Source organism: Mus caroli, chromosome 15, assembly GCF_900094665.2.
Source record: "Mus caroli chromosome 15, CAROLI_EIJ_v1.1, whole genome shotgun sequence".
Classification (NCBI taxonomy): Eukaryota; Metazoa; Chordata; class Mammalia; order Rodentia; family Muridae; genus Mus; species Mus caroli.
In genome coordinates, this window is record NC_034584.1 from 85,181,950 (window position 1) to 85,209,300 (window position 27,351).

Below are 27,351 nucleotides of genomic sequence, written 5' to 3' on the forward strand. Positions count from 1 at the left end.
GGATTTCTGAGTTCGAGGCCAGCCTGGTCTACAAAGTGAGTTCCAGGACAGCCAGGGCTATACAGAGAAACCCTGTCTCGAAATCCCCCCCCCCAAAAAAAAATTGGAAAGGTTCTCTCCCACATATATGTATATGTATTATATACCATATTATATAATATTAATATACATCTTGAATAATGAAAGAGAATGTTTGAAGTAAAACTTTTAACAAAAACATAAATAATTCAAATCCAATCATTGCTAAATTCTTGGTAGACCTTTAACATTAACATACTGAGTTCCAACTGTGCACTAATCTTAGCTGCAAAGTAATGGGTGTAGGAAGAAATGCTGATCTGTGCTAATTACACTCATGGCCGGATAACAGAGAAACATTCGATTAATCGCTACTCATTTAATGAACATCATTATTGAACAAGCAGCTAAGTTTGAAATGGGCAGAGTCTCCCAACCTAAGCCTAGCAGCACCGGTGTGGAATAAGTTTTCTGGCAGTCACCCTACCATGTAATGTGCAGTTCTACAGCTCTTCATGTATACTTGAGGTTCATACAGCACTGGCCATATTACAGGTTAGTAAGTAAACGGTCCTGATTTGCAGCAGAGCGAAGGCGCGGATGAGAAACAGATGTACGATAGCCATAACAAAGGAAAGAGCCGACCTCCCACCCAAAAGGTAGGAGAGGGTTCAAGAGCTGAAAATGAGTTCAGGGGCAATGTTTAAACTAAGTCATTTACCAGACACAGCAAAGGACATTACAGAGAATGGGTTATTTAGTTCTTAAAAGACCAATCAGTACAAAGTTAGTAATTCTCATTCTGCCTCAGTAATTGTCCTACGGAGTATCAGAGGAGAAACGGGCCATCAGAGAAAAATGTCAGAGAGACGCACAGACTCACGACGTGAAGGAGGGCATTTCCCAACCCTCCACGCTGAAATGGCCCCGTGGCTCATTCAACTAAACGTCGACACACCTGCGTGGTTTAAGGGTTAGACTCATTTTCATGTTAGCATCCTGCTGTCAATGTCCCCCTCTGTTTGAATGAGACTTTTTGAAATGCCCTAGACATAGGACACCGGGGAGATCTGTAAGAGCTGACTGAGGGTCTAGTTTTTGATGGTGTTGTTTACCTTGGAGACCGGTAAGGGAAGGAGATGGCCTTCTCTCCAAGACATCTTACTTCACAGGGAAAACTGAAGGGTATTAAGTGCGGACTTCATCAGCCTTACGCTCTGACAGGAGGAAAGCCAGATCTGTCCTTACTTCTTCTTCCTCTAGGGGAAGGAGCTCCCCGTGTCTGAGGACGAGAGCTTTGCATTTCCTCCTGCTGGCTATCGCCAAGACTTACACTGTCAAAATGGCTGTATTCTTCTCTCAGAACACAGCCTACAGTTTATGTGCAGGCTCACTTGTTTCCTGTATTTAAAAAAAATAATAATGTGGAAGCTTCCTTCCTGATACTTCATGTGGATCCCCGGGGTCTTCTCAATGAAAGGATTTCTTTGCTATCCAGCCACATATGCCATTTTATGGAAAAAAATCATTCAAAATACCACAACATGCCTAACACCCACTTCTGAAGTTAACAGTAGACTTGACATACCATGGAGATCACCTTAAACGAACTTTTACTAAGAACATATCTCAAGACTGCGGCTTTAACAAGTGTTATTAGCAGAAAGCATAGCTAGAAGGACCCATTCTTCACTAAAGGTATCCTTCACATAAAAATCTATCATTGATGACCTAGTTGGTCACCAATGGGAGGAGAGGCCCTTGGTCCTGTGAAGGCTCTATGCCCCAGTGTAGGGGAATGCCAGGGCCAGGAAGCAGGAGTGGGTGGGTTGGTGAGCAGGGGGAGGAGGAAGGGGTCAGGGGATTTTCAGAGGGGAAACTAGGGAAGGGGATAACATTTGAAATGTAAATAAAGAAAATATCTAATAAAAATGTATAGAAAGAATAGAAAGAAATAAACAAGTTGGAAATTGAAAAAAAAAAACCCTATTGTTGGGACATATGATGAATGTTTGTAGGAATTTGCCAAGCACAGGTTGGTTTTCATGTGTGAAAGGCAGATGTTGAACCTGCTTGCCCCTCAAAAGCTGTGAGTAGGGGAAGCTCTAATTTCGAAACTTTATATGTTGTATACCAAAAGCACGTGACCTCAAATGACTCATGCATAATCTAAGACAAATGCATAATTTAACTCTAAAATCCGGACTCCTTACAATGTGGGATCAGGATCCTGTCAGGTCCAAAATAGTCCCTAAGATGGTAGTGTTGTGGACAGCATCACAGATGACAGTCTGTGCCCAGCCTGACTGGAGTGTGTAAGCCGAATGATTGCTAACAGTTAGAGGAGAACTTATACTCCATATTCCTCAGAAGCCCTGTGAAGTGGGTTTCTGTTTGTCAGGAACAGTCATTACCTCCCTTCTGTCTCCTACTATATCAGGCACCTGTGGCAGAAGGCATCGAGTTCCCTATGAATGCAAACAGACCTCAACACCCGATCCAAGTCTCCATGCTGAACTGGGCAGCAAACTCCTCCCCTCTGCTCCAAGGGTTCCAGCTCATAGGCTCCCTCCTGCCACTGCATACCCCAAGAGTTAGCCTCTGCAGTCTGAATCTCCCCGAGTAAACGAGGGAGTGGTCCAGTTTGGTGCTTTCACTGTGTCCTCACAGATTCTTACAGTACAGTGTCACATAAGTATCTGCTCCAGGGCTGGTTTCAAGGGCAAAGTCTATAATCAGAAACTAAGAAATCTTAGTTTCCCTTTTCTTTATTTAATAAAATAATGATGATGCTGATGATGGTTATGTGTGTGCATGTGAATATATAAAGGGATGTGGGGGATTAAAGGACAGCTCTTGGGAATTAGTTTTCTTCTGCATGCGCTCAGTGATTAACGCAGGCTGTCGTCACCTTTGCTTAAAGAGCACTTTTACCCAATGTGCCATCTCACCAGCCCAAGAAATTGTATATGTTTCAAAGAAAATGAATTAACAAGCAATTTATAAAAGGACTATGCTTTGTAAAAAGCAGTCGCTGAATGACAGGAGTCGCAGTTCCTTCCTATTGGTAGAAAATCGTGGGAAACCAGTTCTTTGCCCTGCTCTGACAGTTGTCTGTGTGTGACGCTTTTACCAACCTGTTTACAACTGTGAAGTCTCAAGGGCTCAGGCCCTGCTCACAGCCTCTGTGACTTGTGCATCAGCATCTGGCCCAGTACAGGCTGGCCTGCCTGCGTGCACGGCAGGCTTTGTAACTCAGGCACTATGGTAGACTTTTAGCCTACTCTGGCTAATAATTTATCCTGGAAAATAATTTTGGGATGTGGGTGGCTGAAGGGGAATGACTGGGTCAGGCACTAAACAAACAAACAAACAAACAAACAAACAAACAAAAGGTAACTAACTAATTGTGAAAGAACAAGCCATAACTTCTTTTTAGCTCACCAAAGGCAAAAGCTGTTCTAAACAGGTGATGAACAGTAAAACATGTAGGAGTGGGTTCATAATCTTTATAATTCACTTTCAGGAAGAAAATCTACACTGCTAATTTCCTTAAAGTCCGCACAGCAGAACACAACACACACACAGAAAGAGAGAGACATGGACAGAAGAGACAGAGAGAGCCTTGCTTTAAATGATAGCCTTAATATATCATATTAGAAGGCAGTGGTCCTATTAGCTACGTGGGTGGTTATATAATGTGATGGAAACTGACAGTCTTGGTCTAGGGGAGACTATGCAACACCTGAGACTATGGTAAACGATGGGAACGGATTGCAGACAGAGACCATGCACAACTGTGGGGAGCTGGGGGCAGAACTCAGAGAAACAAGTAAGACTGAAAACCAGGCAGCCGTGTGATGATTCTGAGAAGCGAACGTGCTCCTCTTGGGAGCTGGAGGGAGGAGATTTACCTTAAAGATCTCTAAGGTTTCTTTTTAGAAATGGGGGCTGGGGGTCAAACACGGATCCATATATTTAGAACAAACCTGGTTCTAAAATATCCGAATGTTTCCAGCTACAGAAGAGAGAAATGAAGGCCCCAGTTTCGCATCTAGCATCTGGGGGAAATAAAAGGCAGCCTGCTGCCATTCTGTAAGACGGTGTTGGCAGAGTGTAGCTCAATAACCCTCCCCACCCCCCTGAGAAAATCTTTCAGACAGTGACACAGGCTAATTTAGAATATTCTTCCTTTCTACTCGGAAGTCGATGAATTTGACTCTGTAGAAAATGGCCCAGTTTCTTCAATGTCTCTCATTAAACCATTGGGAGGCAGCATGAGTAGCACCCAGTCTTAAACCTGCCTCCCTAACAAGATATCAGCCCAGAAAAGTGGCTGCTGGGATGCAGGTATTAGGATCCTTTGGAGGAGTGGGTACAATCTCAGCCCTGACCATGACCTTGGGCTCTACAGTACAGTAAATCCTCTCTCCCTTCGCCATTCCTCCACATCGCCCCTACTTTAAGGCCTCTTTCCTTAAATCCCAATGGCCTGGAGCAGATGATATAGACAATAATTTAGAAAAACCAGAAGGGGCCTGTACCTTCTGTGGGCCCTCTGCAGGGCCAATTTTAAATTCTAGAACACCAGTCTTATTTCCTTCCTACAGTATGGCTGCCAGGAGACGTCGATCCCAACTGTATAAAAAGGAACTCACTAGGAAAAAAAACAAAGCTAGGGCACACAGATATTAATTTCATAAAGCAAACCACCAAATTCCACTACATTGCCCTCAGGAGATGGCTGGCATCCCCCATCAGTTAACTTGGAGTTTGTTTCTCCCCTGATCTTACCTTTTCATGTTATACAATTTCCCCCAAATCTAAAAAAATATTGTATTTCTTAAAATGCTCTCAATGACTGCGTTCCTAGACACGGGTTCCCTGTTTGCAGACTTGTGTTGCTGTGTGCTATTCTCTCCTGCCCTCACACTGTCCAATATATATCTTCCTATGACTGGGCCACAAACTGCTACCTTTATAGGGACACATTCCTCTCTGCCTCTGTTGTCACCTGATGAGGCTCCTGTTCTAATTAAAACTGATCACAGTGTTCCCTGCCCATAGGGTAAACACCAAACGTCCTTGCTCTGCTTGGGTTGACCCGATTCATCTAGTCAGTCTGCCTACTGCTTCTTCTCAGGGGACTGCAGGAAGCCTGCAAAACACCTTCCAGGCTCTTGAGTCACTTCCCCAGCCCCCAGTCTATCCCCACTTAGATGATCACTTTGAAATGTGATTTTGAATCAGAGAACCTCCATTAGAGACTTGGTGCCAGGCCCTAAGCTCTTGGCTTAGGCGCCCCTATCTGTAGGAAGAAGCTAATGCAATTCTGATGGGCACAGGGAGGCCAGACATGGCATCTTAAAGTGAGTCTGGTGTTGTATGTGGGGAGGATATATCTCTGTTTTCGGTCCCGTTTTACCTTTAGTTCATTAGTTTCACATTGCCTAGCCTTATCCAAACAGCTCATAAAAATTCGAACTCTAGCCTTGCTGTGTTTGAGCTGTCTGGCGTTGCTGAGTATAGCCTGGAGTTCTCTGCACAGCCTTTCTCACAAAGCTAGTGGGAGGCTTGTGTGAGGAAATGTTCTTAGGGCAGTCTCTTTATGTAATAAGCTCTCTATGGAGGAAGCACAACAGACTCACTCCCAGTAAACCTCACCCTCTGAATTCTCTCCCAATCCACAAAGAGTCATTGACTTGCTTGGCTTTGTCTGACACGTTAGCCCCTTGAATAATCCTTCTACCTTTCTTCTCTGCCCTGTACATAAAGAATAAAGTGCACCAGCAACAGCAGAGGCCACGTCCTGATTTTTTTGCATTGAAGATAGCATACTGTACATTGATTAAATTGTATCTACATGTGACGACTTCAACTTTATGTCCAAATATGATACTACTTCCAAATTTATCATGACCAAAAAAACTCTCCTTATCAGTATTTACACATTTATTGACCTGCAGGCACACATGTGATATAACCGCCCCCTCACATGGCCACCTGAGGTTTTATGTTTAGTTACGTCAATCAATCACTCATTCTGTTTACAGACAGACCATTTTTTTTTCTTCCATCCCTGTTAGAGTGAGGGCATTGTATTGTCTTGAAATAAAAATGCACTAGAAAGAAACATTAGAAATCAGTTACTAGGAATTGGGCCAAAGCACCACAGCTATATGTTAACAATGCAAACCCCACTGTCATCCCTAGGGCCACTGCCCAGCCTCAGCAGGAACTTGATAGTTTAGGTCTGTGGGCGGTAGCAGAGCAAGAAACACTGTATGTCTGCTCTCAGTGACGGAAGTATGTTCTTCCTCTTCAGGTATTTACTGAGCCTGGCTGTCAGTCAGAGTGGCAGTCACTCTGAATAAGTGTGTCCAGGAGTCAGGCATCTCAGGCGGTGTCTGAAAGCTTTATAAAGGAGGCCATGTTGAACCACAGTGGGCCCCCTACCCCTCTGCACAATAGATACATTTAGCATAATGTAAAAAAAATAAAATTAAAAAAATAAAACAAAAATAACCATCACCCCCCCAGATTAAAATAGAAATAGCTAAAATTTCCATATTAGTAGTTAGTACTGTAGGTAGACACGTTATCCTTGAGCTGGACCTGGTCAGTCTCTGTCCCCATCCACGGAAATCACTATCAGCACTGAATATTATTTTGTTCATAGATGCTCGTTTATAGTGGTCATTCCCCATCGGAGACTGCAGAGGCGCCTGCAAACACTATAGACACACAGACTTATCTTTTCCTTTTTCTAAGTTTACAAAACTGTATGATGTTACAAAAAAAAGCAATTCAGAACGTCTATTTTATAAAAGATCCGATTCCTCTGTTTACATATCAAATATAAATGAATCATCTCCCCGCTGTATTGATGAGCATTAGGACCTGCTTAGTACAGGAGCTCTGGGCAGAGTGACCGTTACAGTGGTCACGATATTGTAAACGGGGCCAGGAAGGCTCCCATTCAGAACTGATACTAGGAATCTTACTAATGCTTAAAATACTTTTTTTTGGCCATTTCTGATTACATTCTGCAATGCTAGCTACTCCCAAATTCCTTTGAAAGCTATGAGAATCTCATATGGGTTTGATATGCAAATAAAATTTTAAAAATAAACCTGGTGATGAGTGACTCTAGTTTTCTCTCTCTGTCTCTCTCTGTCTCTCTCTGTCTCTCTCTGTCTCTGTCTCTGTCTCTCTCTCTCACACACACACACAGAGCTGGCGTAACACTGTACGTGGTTACTATCGGTATCATGTACCAGGGGATAGAACAGAGCCTAATAAATGGAGAGACTTCTTGATCAAGTCTCTGAGTACACTGACGGTGGCTGGGTGGGTTTTGCTAATTCTCCCTAGTTCCAGCAGATGAAGCATTTAACAAACTCCAGTTCTTTCATATCCAACATCACTAAATGGAGGCCACTACCTCACTGAATCTCCTTTACTAAATCAGTTAAAATTTCCATTCATCCACTGGGAAACACGATTTTCTCAACCAAATGCAAACAAACAATTTCAACACAACTCACAAAAAAAAACTTAAGTCCAAAGTGGACTATGGCTTCTGACAATGCCTTTCAGAAAGAGAATCTCAGGTTCACTGGACAAGTGAAAACAAACTCATATAGGCTTTAAAAATATCTAACTATATAATATTTAATTATCTTCTCTTTCTCAAAGGCTGTCTGGCACTTCTGCTGGCAGAGGCACATCAGACTGAATTTATACAGTGGGCAGTGACTAAAAGGACTGTGTTCTGAACAGAGGCGGGTACAGCCTTGTCACTTAGGGCTTAGGTCTATGCAGGGGTAAGGTAAGTGGTCTTCTAAAACCACCAAACCTCTTTGGGCCTTGGTCAGAGTCCTTGGCAAAAGGGACAGATACGAGTATCTGCCTTGGTAAAGGGAGAATTGATAAAAGCGTTTGGTGGAGTATCTGGCTCAATGTTAACTCTACTCTGAACAGGAACCAGAAGTTTTATGAACACAAGCATGAACCAACTGGTTATTTCTCATCTCCCATTTTGAAACCAAAGGATGCAGCAACTGTTTGGCTGGTTGTAAAGGCAGAGGAAGTGGCAAATGAAGAATTCTTCATGACTTTTGCAAAGCTGAAGGTTAAGTATTTTAGAGATCCATTTCTTGCCNCCTGCATTTTTTTTTTTTTTTTTGGAGTCTAATGACTATAAACTATACCGTGAAAGTATGTTAAGCCCTGTTGGGGTATCTTACTTGCCCTTCTTGTTTTAAGCAGAACCAACCATAAATGTCCTATAAAAATCAGGAGTTCTTGAGTTCCATTATTGTTGGAAAGTTATCCAAGAGCCTGTCTGTTCACCACACAGAATAGCAGTCTCAGCACCAGACACTGCTCTTAACTGTGCAGTGCAGGCTCACTGATGGTGCCTGATCCTGGCTTTGGACTCTGCCTTCCCAGTGGTCCTGGCTGTCTCTCTGCCCAGTGCCTGTGCCTGGTGAGTAAATGGAGAGACTTCCTTACAGAGCAGATGGGCTGTTATTCTGCCCCTCTTCCATCATCCCTCTTACTCCAGGCTATCTCAGGCAGGATGCCCCAAGTTCACCTCTGCCTCTCCGAAACTAAGGGTTTATGTTCACTTCATTTCCATTCCACGGTAAACGTCTTAGTCTTTTCTGGAATCTGTTCAGGTTTGAGCTTCCAATAATTTATCCTTTCCAAAGCTCGTAGATTCTAGGGTTCTGTCAGAAGGCTGAGTTGTTACCCTGACTCCATCTCTGAGGAATTTCAAAGCACTCATGCTTTTGTTTTTATAATATAGTCTCTTGAAAGTTTTTTTTTTAAATGTTGGCAGCTTTGTTTTGTGCTTTTGTAGTACTGGCATCCCCCAAGACCTCTCGAATGCTTTGAAAGCGCTCCCCCACCAGGTCTGTTTCTGTTAATAGTGCGTATTGCTTAACTAGTGCTGGCTATTTGCATATATTACTTCAATTCTGCCAAGTAAGAACTTTGGGTTCCTGCTTCTTTCCATATTTTCCTTGTAAACCAATGCAAAGCCGGAGCTGTACCACATACTTTTAATCTCTGTGCCCTGAAGCCTGATGCTGGAGATGACAAATTCTAGGTAAGCCTGGGCTATAGAGTGAGTCTCTGTCTCAGCAGCAGCAACAACAACAAAACAACAACATTCCCAATCTTAAAACAAACAAAAACTATGTAATGGCAATTGTCCTCAATCTCCCTCTCATTTCTGCCCCTCTCTGCTTTGTTCTGGCTAACTCCAGTCAACTCAGTACTCAGCTTTGAGAAGCTTCCAGAATGTCCAATGAAGACTCAACAGATAACTCAGTAAGTAATTACTATATAATTAGAGTAATGGCCTTTTAAAATCCTGGTTTATTCTACATTGTTTTTTTGTTCCAGTAATGTAGGTATTCAGCAAAATAACTCAATTTCTGGAGAGAAATGAAACTACCGTCTTTTGCAAGGTACAATGCAAAGGCCTCTTGGGCTCCATCTGTGGTTGAACTGAGCCATGGCACTGTATGTTTACACGCAGGGAGGCCCAGTTTTGTTCCTACTAGTATTTCAAATATAACAGAGAGGAATATTAATTCATAACGCTTAGAATCCTGATGGATTATAATAAAACATAGCCAGGCAAACACATTAATGTAATATCAAGGAAAATAGTCCAATGAATGATACATGTTAACAGTATTCATGCATGCTGTGGCAGATGAATAAAAATGGCTTCCATCGGCGTATATATTTAAATGTTTGGTCATTAGGGAGTAGGGCTACTTGAGAGGTATCAGGAGATAGGACCTTGTTGGAGTAGATGTGTGTCTTAGGGTTTCACTGCTGTGAACAGACACCATGACCTAGGGAACTCTTATAAAGACAACATTTAGTTGGGGCTGGCTTACAGGTTTAGAAGTTCAGTCCATTATCATCAAGGTGGCAGCACGACATTGTCCAGGCAGGAGATACTGAGAGTTCTACATCTTCATCTGAAGGCTGTTAGCAGAACACTCGCTTCCAGGCAGTTAGGATGAGGGTCTTATAGCCCATACCCACAGTGACACACCTGCTCCAACAGGGCCATGCCTTCTAATAGTGACATTCCCTGGGCAGAGCATATACAAACCATCACAACGTGTCCTTGTTGGAGAAAGTATTTCAGTGGGAGTAGGCTTTGGGGTTTCAAAGTCTGAGCTTGTCTCAGTGTCTCTTGCAGCTGTCTGCCAATTTAGATGTAGAACTCTTATCTAATTCTGCCTGAGTGCCTCCATGCTCCCTGCCATGACAATAGACTAAACTGATGAAACTGTAAGCCAGTCCCAATTAAATGCTTTCTTTTATAAGATTTGTTGTGGTCACTGTGTATTTTCACAGTAATAGAACATTTGACTAAGACAGAAATTGGTACTGGGGAGGTGAATATTGCTTTGACAGGCCTGACCATGTTACTTGTTGGCAGAATCTGGACTTTCGGGATGTTGGATGACAAAGGCAGTCAAATGTGTTAAGTAGAGCTTAATGGGCCATCCTAGTAGGGGTGTGGAAGACTGCGGTGCTGTAGATTAGGATGGCCTGGATCAAGAGGTTTCAGAGCAGAATATGAGTAAGTGGCCTCAAGACTTGTTCTTGTGAAATTTAGGTTGAGAACATAGCTGTGTTTTGTCTTATTTTTTTTTAAGAAACTGCTTGAGGCTAAGTTGAAGAATTTTCAATCAATGTCCTTGGCAGAGGAGATTTCGAGACAGCCTAGTATTGAGTCTGTTGGGTGGTTGTTTGTGGTCACTCTTAGGCAGACCTATAATGGAACGGAACAAGCTGAGCAAGGAAAAAATATAAAATGTACAATTTAAGGAGAAAAGGAGCAACGGGAAGTATAACGGAGCTGTGGTGTACAGTGCTCAGCGACACAGAAAATGTAAAGAAAAGTCTGATGCTAAAAGAATGAAAGAGAGTAGTGTCTTCAGAACAGGAGCCCACTTGGCTATACTTCCAAACTTGTGAAAAGAAATTGAATAAAAGCCCAAGCAGTGGAGGAAACCATCAACAACAGAAATCTGGTGAAAATATGATTGAACAAGGGGGCCATGTTCTAGCCCTAGCAACCAGCAGCACTTGGCAACTTCAGCCACATAGTTGCTTTGGAATCAAGGATACTAGAAAGGGGTTGTGGAATCTTTCTCCACTTCTCAGGAGAGCTGCTAACACCAGGAGTGCTTCAGGAGTGTCCCTGCATGGAGGCCCAGAGAGACCACTTCTGTGAAGCTGTGAAGGTGAACCCTGGATTGCCTTGGAGATTCCAAGATTTCAGAGTCTTTTGCCAAGGAGAGCTGTGAACAGGGTGTGGAACCAGCCCAAGAGAGAGGAAGTGTGTTGCAGTCAACAAAGCTGAAAGGAGTTGGAGTTCTGAAGAACACTGTGATATCAAACATGGAGACACAGAGTTTGCCCAGCTGTGTTTTGGTCTTGCTTTGGCCCAGTATTTCCTCACTAGGCTCCCTTCCATGACTTTTGGAATGCATCCTCTGTGCCATTGGATGTTGGAAGTGTGTGGTCTTCTTTTTATTTATATTTTACAGAGGTTATGGTTATGAATTTGCCTTTAGTCTCAGAAGACTTTGGACTTTTAAACATTGTTGAGACTGTGATAGACTATGGGGACTTTTGAAGTTGGACTAAATGAATTTTGCATTATGACATGACTACAAGCCTTATGGGGGTGAGGGAGTGGAATGTGGTGGTTTAATAAGAAAGGCCCCCCTGTCGGCTCCCATATTTGAATGCTTGGTCATTAGTGAGTGGCACTACTTGAGAGGGATTATGACCTGGTTGGAGCAGTTATGGTCTTGTCGGACAAAGGGTAGGCACTGGAGTTTCAAAAGCCCAAGCCAGTCCCAGTGTCTCTGCTGCCTGTGACTCCAGATGTAGAACTCTCAGCTACTTCAAGCCAGTCCCAATTAACTGCTTTCTTTATATAAGGTTTGCTGTGGTCATGATGTCTCTTCACAGGAGTAGAACACTGACTAAGACACATGATCATTTATTTGGGTATTTTCCCACCATGGTACAATACAAAATTTATCAGTGTGTATCAACAGAGATGACACACATTTCCATAGATGTGTCACTTGGAGAGGTAAATAATTGGTTTCAACTTCAAAAGCTCATTAAACTTGTAAAATTAATTCCATAATACTGTATTAGCCTTAAAATGATAAAAATAAAAAAAAATGTGAAGGGCTAAATATTTATACTGCATAAAGTAAAATGTTCATACAGACATAAATTAGTTAAAAATACATATTTTTTTTCATTTTAAGATGAGAAAACTAGAAAATACTTCCCTCTAAGAAGCAGCCCAAGTTCCAATTTCTGTGAGCTATCAGCATGGGCTGGGCATAGTGGCACACACTTATAATTTCAGTACTTGGGAAACTGAGGCTAATGGTTCTAGAGAGTCTGGTGCCACCCTGTGCACATAAGAGTCTGTCAGAAAGTAAAAAGACTAAGGAATTTATTTTATAAAAATTCAGAAGAGTCTTAAGTAAAATCAGACAAAAGGAAAGTGAGAATTTAAAGTCAAATTCTGATTCTGAGTCAGGCACTACTAACGGTTCTGCAATACTGACAAATTTAAATGAACAGTGCCCTTTGTAAAAGGTTTAAAGATTTTATGAATCTACCTTCAGGTTGGCACTAATGGTCACCATGATTTCTTCAGCACAGAAATGAAGCGATCGCCAATGCTGAATGGCAGTTCTCACCGTGACTGTCTGCCTAGCAGACAGAGAGGCTCAGGAAAACACTGCCAAGGACACAGGAGAGTGAAGGGTCGATTCGTGTTGGCAGCTGACTACAGAGTGCATCCAGTATGGCTTGTGAGCACGGGAGCGCCCTTCAGCACCATCCAAGCACACAGATTGAGAATGAGACTCGCCTCCTCCAAAGCATCCTTCCTGAGTCAGGAATAAGCATGGTAGCAGCTGCCTGTGATCCCATCAGCACTTAGGAAGCTGAGCACAAGGGGAATAAGATCAAGGGCAGCCTGGGATATATATTCACATATACACCCCATTCACCCCCCCACATATATATGCACATACATACTCAAACACATACACAATACACATATACATACATACACATATGTATTCACACACATACATATACATATGCATATACACACATATACATATATACACACACATACTCATACATACACATATACATACACACAAGCATTTACACAATACACACATACTTATACCCATACATACTTAAATACATATACACATACATACATATACACACATACACATATGTATTCAAACACACACACATACATATACACACATACACATACACACATACATACACGCACATACTCATACATATACATATGCACATACATATACACACATATACATATATACACACATGTACTCATACACACATATACATATACATACACACATGTATTCACACAATACACACATACATATACCCATACATACTTAAATACATATACACATACATACATATAGACACATACACATATGTATTCAAACACACACATACATATACACACATACACATATACCCATACATACACACACATACTCATACACATACATACATATACACATACACATATACAAACATATACACATACGTACACATATACATATGCATGCCATGAGCAATAACAAAAATATATAAATAGCAATAGTTTTACCACTATATCAAAATACAGGTAACCTGTGGTTATAGGTAACAGGTTATCTCGGAAAATTCTAATATTCTAATGTGAGAATATTCTAATGTGCCTTTTATTTTATACTAAGCCAGAACTATAGAATGTTAGAAAATATTACTGAATCTGCTTCCCAAGAGGAATAATAGACTTAGGTAAGGTAAGGGACTAAAATTGGTTACTAAATTATAAAACTTGCAAGTAATGGTTTACAAAGCAACTAGTTTGAACAGCAGTATCTTCATCAGACATCGGTAAAAAAGCAAGAATACAGAGAGACAAAATGTACTGATCTCTGGTACCGTTCTGGAAACCTCTAGTCAAATTTTTCTTATCACCACAAAGTTTGTAACTATACTCTACTGTAAATCTGACCAAAACCCACATTATCTCTGCACAGTGAAAACATGAAATAATTAGAATTCCTATGTAAAGTCTGCTTAAGTTTGATTGTCGCGATATTTTGGAGATCTTCATTGGCATACTGGGAAGGAGAATAAGGAGGCTCATGGGCTTCAAAGAAGGCACGGAAGACAGAGCCATGGTGGACAGTATCAGTGATGATTGAGGGCCAGAGTGTCTTGCCTACAGCTGCAAAGAGTGTCTGAGTTAAAATCAACTCCATAGTGTCTGACACACTCCCTGGGTCAAGTCAGGTCTATAGTAGACATCTTTCTAGGCAATGAAGACCTCTAACCTTCTTGAGGAAGGCTGATCCAATGTTGAGATCCATAAAAGATGCTGGGTGGTGAGATCTGAGCTGACCCAGTGCAGGGATTCATAATAGGTGCTGTGTGGTGGTGTCTGAGAAAGGCAGCAATGGCTGAGGTATACTGCCAGCTCTGTGACTGGATTTGTGTTTGTGTCCCCAAACTTTTAGCACTTCTTTGATTAAAAAACAAAAGATGGGGCTGGGGAAAGAAAGCTCTGTGTCTAGAACCACTTGCTGCTCTTGCACAAGACTCAGGTTCAGCTCCTACCATGTATTTGAAAGCATCCATGGCTCCAGTTCCTAGGGATGTCCTCGTTCGGCCTCCATGGACATCACAGGTACACATGTTACATATAAACACATGCAGGCAAAATACTCACACACATACATATTCTTTTAAAAGGCAGGAAGAAAAAATCTGGGAAAATAAAGGCAGCTGTTTCAAATTCAACACGGATAAGACAGCAAAGCACTGGAAGTGATTGGAATCAGTTTATTAATCTGGGCATGAGCTCAGAACCTCATCTCCGTTACAAAATGAACATTGCTACTGAAGATCCTGAGACTTTTAATATCAGTTCAATTAAGTCGTACATTCTGTAGCTGGATCATTAGGGTGTTTCTGGTTTAATAAGCTTCATCATTTAGCACTCCATTTTCAAGGGAGAGTCTTGATAATGCCCTAGTGTTTCTAGATAGGTTTCTAGATGGATATTCCTGTTGCTTCATTAGTGACCTATGCAAGCATCCTTCTATGGGTCTCAGGGATTGAGTAGCCTGTCAGAGAATCAGAGGAAGGCCATTAGTTTGGTCAAAGGAGGGCAGAGGACAGAACAAAGGAGCTATGACATCTCACTAAGTCTCATAAATTCTCTCCTAGCCTTTGTCTTCCTCTTACACAATCAAATAATATAATATTTTCCTCCGAAGAATGTGTGAGAGTAATTTAAAAAAAATATCTATAAGGAACATGGAATGATTCTTGCAGAAGTAAAGGACTTAATTCACAGACATTAATGTTATTTTCAAATCAAAGCATGATTACAATTTTGGCCCATCCATCTTCCTTGATCAGCCACTAGGACATGTAACCCTCATGGAACTAGCCAGATCTCTTCCCCTGAACTTAACAGATAAACATCCCGCCCTGAACATGTCCGAATGTACACTGTCCTCACTCACAAACACAAACAGACTTGATTTGTTTTGTCTCTCTGAGGCTACTGGACTGCTCCCAACACACACACACACACACACACACACACACACACACACACACACACACTCCCAACACACACACACACACACACACACACAGTCAGGCAGAAGCCCCTCTACAAAGCCTTAAGGTATTAATGACAATCCCTGACTGATACTGTTGAATGCCTTCCTCCTTCCTACCCATGACTTGATTTGGTACCCAGGGCCATTCATTTTCTTCTGGCCTCATCAGCAGACTGGCACCTTGTTCCCTAGCAACATTAAAGTCTAATCCGGTCGAATTTCCTGGGGAGAATAGATCTCCTGCCTTTGCCCAGATCACTCTCATACTCTTGGGCCTGCTCTGCTCTGTCAGTTGAAGAAACCCCTGTTCACCTTGGAAGGATTAGATTGAGAGCTCATTGCTGTGAGCTATATATTTCACATGGGGTCCATAAACCTGATTAAAAAAAAACCAAACCTCTATTTCATTAATCTTTTATTAAAATGAAGCATTTCCTTCCATTATGAATGTAGGTAATAAACTACCATCAGCCACAGTAATCTAATATCATCATGTCCCATTACAGCAAATATAAAAATCTCTGCATACCACTGACGTTCACTAAGATGTTAGAGCTGTGATGCTGGATCTGCAGCTACCTCTGGCTTTTCCTGTCATAAACGAGGCGTGAATGCTGTTCTATATAGCAAGTTCATTCAAAGGAAGATTTTAAGCTGGTTGTGAGGCTTAGGTAACTCCTAGTTTGAGGCCAACCTAGACATCTTAGCAAGAATTCACCTTGAAATAAAATTAGGAAAAAAGGAAGGAAGGGAAGGAAGGGAAGGAGGGAGGTAGGGAGGAAGGCAGGAAGGCAGGAAGGCAGGCTATCTCAGTAGCAAGGCACTTGTCTAGCATGTATGAGTCGGGTTTGATCCCTCACATGCGTGGCATATACGCTTGGCAACAGATCTTAATGTACTGGTTTCCTTTGTGAGCCTGTAGAATTTTTTTATGCATATGGAAACACTGCTCTACAAAGAGGTGAGCAGCAGTAATGCCTCGTAGGAGGTATGCTGGGATGGCTCGGGGAGGCAGGCACTGGGCCAGGCCAGGCTCACCATCAGCCTTCACCATGAGTTCTGCATTTGCTCCAGTAAAGGCAAGGCTTCGCTCTGTAGTACCCATGACCCACTGCAGCTCTCAAAAAAATATTTTTTTTAAATGAAAAATGAAAACTGGGCTGGAGAGATGGCTCAGAGGATAAGAGCACTGACTGCTCTTCCAGAGGTCCTGAGTTTAGTTCCCAGCAACCACATGGTGGCTCGCAGCCATCTGTAAAGGGATCTGGTGTCCTCTTCTGGCCCGCAGGCATAGGATATACATACTATATTCTGCAGGCAGAATGATATATACATAATAAATAAATCTTTTAAAAAATAAGAACTAACCCTAAATGTACATAGAATATGTTACATTTTAATTAATTTTCTAAGTTATTTACTGATATTTACTTGTCCTTTAGTTAGCATTGTTTGCCTCTCCCCATAAAATCTTATTTATTCAAACATCAAGCCTGCTCAAGACATAGTGGTCAAAGCTAGTTTTGCTGAAGAATCATTTTAAGTGGGTTACTAAGATTGTTTTTTTTTTTATTTTTGTTTTGTTTTGTTTTGTTTTGTTTTGTTTTGTTTTGTTTTTTAAACAAGTTTGGATCAAAGCAGCAGTCATTTCCTGCATGCCAGAGAAAGAGAATACAAGAGGGCATTTACATAATCTACTGGGGTAGGATGAGCAATACTTAACAGCCAGACACCGGCCTGTTGATAGGTAGTTGTTTTATCATTCGGTCAACATGACTTACAAGAGAATTATCATTTTGTTTAAACTTAGAAAATGGTTTTAAAGGTTGTTAGGGCTTTTATTTAGTATTATTATTTTGTGACATTTCCTGCAAAGTTGTGTTCTCATCACAGACATTTCTGCAGAGTTTATACCCTTTGTTCACAAATGACAGGGTGGGGTGTTATTTAAATGTTAACAGAACTCTAAGTTGGTTTTAATGGTTCCCCGAGATAACCAAACTTCTAGAATAAGAATGTGAGTGTGAGTGTGTCTACCAGGGCCCAGGGCTCCTCTCTCAGCCTGCTGTCTATGGATCAGGATATAAAGCTCTCAGCCCCTGCTCCAGTTCTATGTCTGCCTGCTTCCCACTGCAGGGACCAGGGACTGATCCTCCGAAACTTTAATCCAAGTTGCCTTGATCATGGTGTCTCTTCACGTTACTAGAACAGTGAATAAGGCATCTGGGTTATGAGATACATAATTCCTGTTTCTTTTTTTTTACCTTCTTGTTGTACTTTGGAACTAATTGGATAAGTTGAGAAAAGTTTTCACATGAATATTTTGAGTTCAAAAGGAATAAATGAGGATATAAATAAAGTAGGAATGGGAGTAACAAAAAAATGCTAAGTGCTGGGCTGCTACTGCCCTGTCTAGAGCTGGAGAATGGAAAGACTCTCAGATTTAGGAATCTAAATCTGGTTCCTAAGAGGTGGATGCTCCGGTCAGTTTTCTTGTCAATGTGATACAAGCTACAGTCATCTGGGATGGGAGACCCTTAACTGAGAAAATGTCTCTACCACATTGACTGTAGGCAAGACTGTGGGGGCATTTTCTTGATTCATGATCGATATGAGAGTGTGCAGTCTACTGTGTGTGATGCCAACCCTGGGTTGATGGTCTTAGATTGTATACAAAAATCAGGCTGAGTGAGCTGAGTAGAAAGCTAGCATGTAGTGTTCCACCATGGTCTCTTCTCCAGTTCCTGCCTCCAGGTTCCTGTACAGGTTCCAATGCTAACTTCCCCTAATGAACTGTGATGTGGAACTATAAGCTCAACAGACCCTTTCTTCTTTGGATTGTTCTGGTTATGTAATCTAGAACAGCAACAGAAAAGCAAACTAATACATCCGTCTACAGTGACATTACTGATGCCAGATGCTAAGCCCCATGGTCATTTGTAGAGTTTGTTCTCTCTTGTCACCCAATCAACCATTCAGTCTTGTCATTACCTTTCATGCTATACCCCAAATCTGTCTCAACTGTCACCAAGATTATATTTCTTCTTGCCTAGGATACCCATGTCCCTTCATCCCTTTGTTCTTTTCTCACTAACTCCATTCTCCAGCTATAGTAATATCTTAAATATGCAAACCTAACTGCGTCCCCTTGTATTCCACAGACTCTCATGGCTTATGTGGAGTAGGCATGTTTGTATCAGTTATCTAATCCATTTCTGTGTGTTTTTTCATATGTTCACCAAGACCAGGTTCCTTGAAGAACACACATTTTCTTTTTTTCTTGAGACAGGGACTCACTGTGAAGCCTTGAATAGCCTGGAACTCACTACATAGATGGTACAGGCATCAAATCCTGCCTCTGTCTCTTGAGTGCTGGAATGTCATCATGCTCAGCTTCCTCACTCGTCTTTAGGGTCTGCATAGAAGACATGATAGATGCTTCTGGGAATACACTGCCCTTCCTCTTTGCACACTTATTTTCGGGTTCCTCCCTTTAACGTTCCTGACTTTCCAAGAACCACTTGTTCTTAATGAGAATATTATAGAGCCAAGACTGGCAATGGTCTTAAATTCCTGACCCTCTTGCATCCTCCTTCTCAGTACACAGATTATAGATTCATACCACCAAGTCTGGCTCCAGAAAGAGCTTCCTGACTATAGAATCTTAATGCTATGAGAGCAATGCAAGTTTTTCTTGGCAAACTTCAAGCCATCCAAATTTAAAAAGTCACGGAGGACTCAAAGGGTGATGTATGACTCGGTGTAGTCGTAAATTCACTGTCCAGTTGCTACGCGTGAGCAGCAATAATGAACTCATTATTGCCATGGTGCTAAAAATGAGAAACAGTAACAGAGAGTAGGATTTCTGCACATTCCAATGTTACCTAAATATTATGATTGAATATGACAGTATCATAATGCTACACCAGTGATGTAAGACTCGCAGACATGGCTAAACAGGAGAAGGAAGTATAGAGGTAAGTGTAGAATTACTTGACATGGCTGCCGGGAGCCATGGGGAACAAAGGGATACTGCTTTCCTGATCTGTGTCCCGGCCACAGGGTGGGGGGTGGGTGAGCAGGTGAAATCCCAGTTATAGTTTAGATGTCTGAGAGCTTCATTCAAAGAAGAAGGCACAGAGTGTCATCACTGGACACAAGGAGCCGTGCGTGCTAGACAGCTTTGTATTCTTGGCTTGGTGGTGTTAGAGAAGTGGGGAGGGGCAAAAGAAAGTTAGCATTTAAAAACAAAAACAAAAACAAACTTGGAAGCCTAATGGGGATATTTGTACACTCTGCCCCTCTCTCCTGAGGCTTGAAACACCTCCAGGGATGAGTCTAGGTCATGCTTCCAACTGAGAAACAGTAAAGAGAAAAGTGTAGTGGGCTGGAGGTATCGTCTGCCAGTGAATTTTGACTGTCATGGGCATCAAGTATAGTAAGGAATGTGCTGACCAGGTAATGTGCCAGCTGTCAGGGGTTTAGTAAAATTATCCAAGTCTCTAGGTTGTTTTCACTGATACATTGCTTTCCTGGTCTAAGGCAAGAACACAGAACCTGAAGGTACAATGAAGAAACAATGTCAGCAAGTGGTGCTGTGTTAATGGGGCTCCACATGGAAAGACAGCAGGAGAGGCCTAAAGAATAAACAGACAGCTAGAGCGCTCTGGGAAGAGGATATGGTGTATGTAGACTCCTGTTTCTTTTTTTTTTTTTTTTNTTTTGGTTTTTCGAGACAGGGTTTNTCTGTGTAGNCCTGGCTGTCCTGGAACTCACTCTGTAGNCCAGGCTGGCCTCGAACTCAGAAATCNGCCTGCCTCTGCCTCCCAAGTGCTGGGATTAAAGGCGTGCGCCACCACGCCCGGCAGACTCCTGTTTCCTGCTTGTGGACGTTGTACATCGTGGTGCGGAGCCTAGTGCGCACCACGATGTACAACGTCCACAAGCAGTTGTTGTTTTGTTTTTTTTTTTTTTTGTTTTTTTTTTGTTTTTTTTTTTTGAGAACAAGGTTTCTCTGTGTAGCCCTGGCTGTCCTGGAACTCACTCTGTAGACCAGGCTGGCCTCGAACTCAGAAATTTGCCTGCCTCTGCCTCCCAAGCACTGGGATTAAAGGTGTGTGCCACCAAGCCCGGCATGCATATTGCTTTCTTACAGAACTCAAAACTACCAGCCAAGGGATGGCACCACCCATAATGGGTCCTTGATCACTAATTGAGAAAATGCCTTACAGCTGAATCTCATGGAGGCATTTCCTCAATAGAGGCTCCTTTCTCTGTGATAACTCAAGCATGTGTCAAGTTGACACACAAAGCAAGCCATTACAGTTCCTGGCTACTTGCATGGTCATCGAGCCTACTGTATTCTTAATGGGCTCACTCTTCTTGTCTTTCCAGGGCTCAGTTCACACACCCCACCCACAAAGCTAGTGTTCTCTGAGCCCTACCATTCTAATCTTCGCTTCTGTTATGGTTTTATTAATTATATCAGAAGGTATAACACTGTTTTAGGCATTTTCTACACGTTTCTTCATCTTTACTACAACCTCCAAGGTCCTCACCCTATAGAGATTTCATAGATACTTTCAAATGCATCAAGAATGTGTAAGACAAAACCAGAGTTCATGGGTACTTTGAGATTCTATAACTGTATGCCGTAGGGAATAGCTATATCCAAAAATCTTTAGATGCTCCTACATGTATATGAAGGCTATGCTATAAATAATCAAAGAGCCAGTGTTTGACGGAAACATTTCTTAGGACAGGTGTGAATTCTCAAAGCGGTCCAATCACTCTTTCACTAACTCACCTTCAGGTCATCTTTCAGCTCACTCATTTTCACACAGTGTTCACACCATTAGACCTAATGAGAGCTAAGGAAAACTTGGACACAGAGATGTTTTGTTTTCTTTCACCTTCACTTCCTCCTCCTGAGCCCCTGGGAGAGCAACCACGCTGGGGGGAGCTTCCTGCTCCATTTGAAGAAAGGGCTTCTGGCCAGGAATTTCAGTAAAGAATGTGTGTCTGGTGAACACTTGCAGTAGGCCAAGACCAATAGCTGACAGAAGTTATTCACTTTGCCTAAAACATAGATGCTACCAGCTAGTTAGCTAAACTAAGCTTGCTACATTACTGATGAAGTATTTATCCCCAATCTTAGTTTTTAGGGGAACATCACCAATGTGTTATACACCTCATTTATCTTCAGTTTGGTTTTTTTGTTTTGTATTCTGTCTTTGAAGATTATGGTTTTCATACAGATGGTATTTCCCATCACAATCCCTTCAGGCCCAAGCCTGCAAATTTAGGAATCTTCTATTCGCTTGAATTTTAGAAATGCTAAAATCAAATAAAATGACCATTATTGGATGAAGAAGAGGGAACCTCATAAATTCTCACCTGTATCCCGTGCAGGTGGTATTTTGATCCGAAGGAGCCGTTGGTCTAAAAGTGACCCGTGGTGAGACCTGTGCCGAGAGCAGAAATCCCAGGGCAAGAATAATCAGTGCTACTGTGGTACCTAAAAATAAAACAACAACAAATACGCTTTTCACTGAAGAACATTGACAGTATTATTTCAACATAGACTTGATTTGACATTGAAGCTCTGAATGAGACTCCTTGATTTATCTTCCCTTGATTAAAAAAAATTCTAAGCTAATAATGGTCAGAAGAACTCACTTGCACACACCCATGGTGAAACTCAAAGGAAGCAGAACTCAAAGCAGATCCAATAGTTAGCCAGAGTAAATCGGTCGTGATTTTCTAAGAATGAAACTATAAGAAGAGAAGACTAAAAAAAAGTCTAAGTTTGATTATATATTTCAAAAATAAAAAATCCATCAGTGAAAAGAACCCTCATTATCAAGTAACTAACACAATAGAAGCACAATAGGAGAGGGATGCGTGGCAAATGTTCCTGTGAGAGTCACGACATTCTCCCAATGGCATCTGGTCAGGTGAGACTTGAATTATCAAGAAAGGTACCAGACTGATCACTTCTAAAGCAGGGGAAAGACACTGCTTATTAAGACAGGAGCAGCTTTCCACAAAGCATATGCCACACATGCTCATTCACCTTTCCTGTGAGTACCTGGGACTGGACATTTAATCTTCACTTTAAGAAACAGGGTCCACCATCATTCTAACACTGGAAAGACCAAAGGTCACTAGATCTCATAGGATGTTCCTGCAATTCTAGTGCTTGGAAGGCAGAGGCAAGAGGATCGTGAATCTATGTCACCCTGTGCTATAAAGAAAGACCGGGTCTCACAAAGCCATGTGCTAGGGATGCAGTTCAGTGGTACAGCCCCTGCCCAGCATAAGGTGCTGGTCATATCTAAATGTGTGCATACACATGTGTGTGAATACACTTGCACACGCACAAGCACATGCACACACACACCAAGCTTTCAATTTCTGTTCCAGGCAAAGAATTGTGAGGATAGACAGGACTCTGTGTTAGCTGAGCAACCACCCTAGGACAGTATGTTTACAGGAAGGAGCTTAGGGATGGAAAGTATGTGCTACTACAGGGTTTACTGAAATGACAAGCAAGCGATCTATGATACAACCAAAAATATCATTAAAGGAGTAAGCAAATGAGGAGCCTTGGGCAAGCATGTGCCAGGACAGTAGTGGCTGGGCTTACATGGCCTCAGGTTTGCCCAGCTCTCGCTCTCGGCAGAGCACATGGCCATCTCCACATTTATTTTATCTTCTTTAAATGGGTCTTAGTGAAAACACACATGGAATTTTTAGATTTTTACAAGCTACTACTTACTTAAAAGATCTTCTGTAGTGCTATACAACGTATAAAAATGTGAATAACTACGCAATTGTTAGACTGGGCAGAGAAACAGACTTTCAAACAACATAGAGAAGGTCAAGTGTGTGTGTACTGGGGGTCAGGGTAGGATTAAGGATGACCACAGGTCTACTGTCAAACTGGACCTCAGTTGTTACAAAGCAACTCGTAAAATCTGAGACTTTATGTTCCTCATAAGGCTATCAGACTCTGAACTGAGACACAAAAGAGATAGTTTTGTATTTAAAAAGTCTTCTAAAACAAAGCAAAATACAACATGACTTCTCCTATTAATTTGTCAGTTGAAGAACATAAGTACAGGACTGTCTTCCCCAGTTACTTTCATAGCTCATTGCTGTGAATTAAAGAGTTCCATCAGGAAACTTTGATACTTAAAGATGAGAAATAAAGATGCCACCTCCCTTTTTAAAGTTGCTAAAGGACCAATGTCCATAAAAATTTATCATATACTATTAGAAATTTTCATATACTCATATTATCTTAGCTATAGGACAGTAGGCCCAACACAGTTTCAAATAGGTTAACATTTAAAATAATATTTCAAATACACACATATCTCTGGAGAGACTGCCTAGGACTAATGGCTTTTGCAACATTGGCTATTTTTGATCCAGCCTCTCAAATCTCAATGCCCAATGTAATTATTCCCAGTGGGGGAATCTGGAAAGCCAACATTGTGCCTGATGCATCTGCTTCTAAAAGTCTTCCAACATGAAATATTCAGGGACTGAATCATAGTGGACACAGTGACCCCTCAACAACTAGAGTGCATACGTCATCTGGGACACCCCGAACCCCAATGGCTGGAGCTCCTACATCATCTGGGCTACTCAGAACTCCAAAGGCTAAAGGTTTTGGGCCAGCCGCACTGGAAGCCACATTGATTTTTATCTTAATCCAATTTTGAAGGAAGTAAATCTTTAAAAGCCATTTAATTGCATGAGGAATGAGGAACATCTGTAGATCTCGGCTTTCAGTTGGAGGAAATTCTGGGCTGTGTCCTGACCTCAGAGTCATACTTTCAGAAGATGGGGTCTGGGTGCCAGAGCTCCATAGGAGACTGTGCTACCCAGGCAAGGATGAAAGCCATTGGGTCATAATAAACATCACAGGGAGCATAGCTTCTTAAATAATTCTGTTTACGGGATTAGTTCAAAATTACCTTGAAGAACCCTTTAGTGTGCTTTATTCTGTTATATCATGAAAACTACCTGACTCACCCACGTTGTTGGAACTTACTGATAAGTGACAGTATTATACTATAACCTTTGTCAACTCATTGATTCCTTTGAAGCTCATACATGAAGTCTTAGGACTGAAGGCCTTGCTATGTTCCTTACTTTTTAAAGAGAACTATTGTGGGGTATTCAGACAGGACTGCTCAGACATTGGTATAAGCCAATAGAAAGTCTTTATTAGCTGGCCAGAGACTACACTGGGTATTCAGAATTCCAGTGTAGCCCTGAGCATTTCTCAGAGTAAACTTTTAATTACAAAAACCATGTCTGGGCTGATCTACTTCAGTTATCAAGAACAATTAGCCAGCTTTGGAGCCGCAGAAGCCTAAAGCAAGGTTCGTACATTCTGATACCATCTCAGAACTATGGATTTGGGTGGAATAGGTCTTCATTTTAGTTTTGGCAGGTGATACTGTCTACAGGCTGAGTTTTACAGCCTGATTGGTATTTCTGTCATGGAGTCAGTTGTGCTAAGGTCTGGAACCCTGGTTTTGTCTTTTTAAACATTTCTCTTAACAAAGTCCACTGGTAGATTTTGGAATTTTGGTGACACTCTCCTAATAAAGATATTCTCTATATAGAAAGTAAGATATGTTGGATAAATATTATTTTGAGAAACATCTGATGTAGTAAGTTACATAAATTAATTGGTATAGAGTTTGGTTCATGAGTAAATGCTCAGTAGAAGTAATTTTTCTTTTCCAGTCCCCAGCTCTCATAAATGTGCCTGAGTTCTTCCAGGGGAAGATGCAGGTACTGAAGAGCTTATTGTGAGAGGCTGAGACAGGGTCGAAGGACCCACACATTCAAATACGTAGCCTTGTCCATACTGAGGGATATAGCCTATCAGAGACATTTTCATGAATATTTCACTGAAAAATATATGGTGAAAAAATAGTGTTTATATTTTCCTAAGACTTAGCACCAATACCTCTCTTTAGATAGCACCCTTCCACTATTCATTGAAAGAATAAATTATTATAAAATTTGCAAAAAAAATTCAATTATCTCAAACAAGACAGTAAAATACTAAAAAAATCTGAAAACTACAAAATGTTTTTTATTTAAAATAGAGAGTACGTATTTTTTTGCATTAGAATTTTTATCTAGGATTACATATCTTCAGTAATTTTAAAGACATTTTTATAAGAGCTATCCAAGTTATTTGTGATGAGTTAATTGTTTTCAACTTGATTGGATCTGGGATCACAAAGAGACACAGCTCCGGGCAGGCCTGTCAAGGTGTTCTTAGGTAGGTTTGCTGAGGGAGGGATGGTGCAGACATAAAGGGTCTAAGAAAAGAAGACTGCCGTTTTGGTCTCCCGGTCTTATCTCCTTGCTGGTGAGGGCATCTACTGTGCTGATGTTGCTGCTGCAGCTTCTCTGGTCTTCAACTGCTGGCTGAAAATCAGGGGCTGTACAGTCATCTTTTAAGCCTTCAGTGTTGGATTGAGAGAGCTGAGTCATTCATCCTCCTGGACTGAGAAGTTCTCAGCTTCTCCAGTATGAGGGAGCCACTGCTGGGGTTTCCAGCCTTACAACAGAAACCAAACTAAAATAGTCCCTTTATAATACGTATCAGTTCTATAAAGTCTATTGCTCTAGAGCCTATAAAATTTGATATATATGCACGAATTCATTAACACTAATTCACTATTACATAGTATTATTTTATAGTATATTATAACACTATTAAAATTAATTATCTTATTATTATTTTGAGACAGGGCCTTGATATATAGTGTGCACAGGCCTTGATCTCACTTTGTGGCCAAGGCAGGCCTTACATTTATGATTCTCCTATCTTTGCCTATCAAATGCTAGGATTACAGATATGTAGAATCCAGTCCAACCCAAAATCATGACTGTGTTACTGGGGTGTGTGTGTGTGTGTCTGTGTGAATATATAGGCATAGTCAATCAATGAGTTAGAATGACTCATTAGTTTGAAATGATAGATTACCATTGGGGGAGCAGGCTTAGAAACACATTTACAAGTAAGGCTGGGTTTGAGACTGGATTTGCTGAGCCTTCAGGCTCATGTCAACACTAAGAGATGGTATTAAGTGCTTTCTGTGCAAGCCTGGGGACCTGAGTTCAATTGCCAGTGCCCAAGTAAAAGCTCAGGTGACAGCTTATGTCTAAAATCCTAAGGCTGGAGTAGTGGAGAAAGCAGTATCTCTGGTGTTTCCTGCCAGTTACTCTAGTCAATCTGTGATCTCCATGTTCAGTGGGAGGCCCTGTGTCAGTGGGAGACCCTGTGTCAGTATCAAAAAGAGACATTTGAAAAACAAAACAAAAGCAAAACCTGACCTAACCGTGTAAAGGCAATGCTAGAGGTGGATCCCTTGACAGAGCCCTTTACAGAGAAACAACAGGTGAAAGGGCCAACTTGGAATACAAAAGACATTTGTGGTTTTCTTTGTTTGCTAGCATATGAACGCACCCTTGACCAATCAGGTTTTGCCCTAGAATTTAGGCCCATTTCAATTTTTTTTTTTTTTTT

At 41.5% G+C, this 27,351-nt stretch overlaps 1 protein-coding gene across 1 annotated transcript in view; it reads right to left on the reverse strand.

The window, feature by feature from the left end:
• The window catches only part of Slc2a13 (solute carrier family 2 member 13), a 305,969-nt gene that overhangs the window by 56,218 nt on the left and 222,400 nt on the right, over positions 1 to 27,351 (reverse strand). Inside the window, exon 6 of the mRNA XM_021183777.2 lies at positions 22,179 to 22,299. Within this exon, the coding sequence (XP_021039436.1) occupies positions 22,179 to 22,299 (121 nt within the window). The remainder of the gene's footprint in view (positions 1 to 22,178; positions 22,300 to 27,351) is intronic.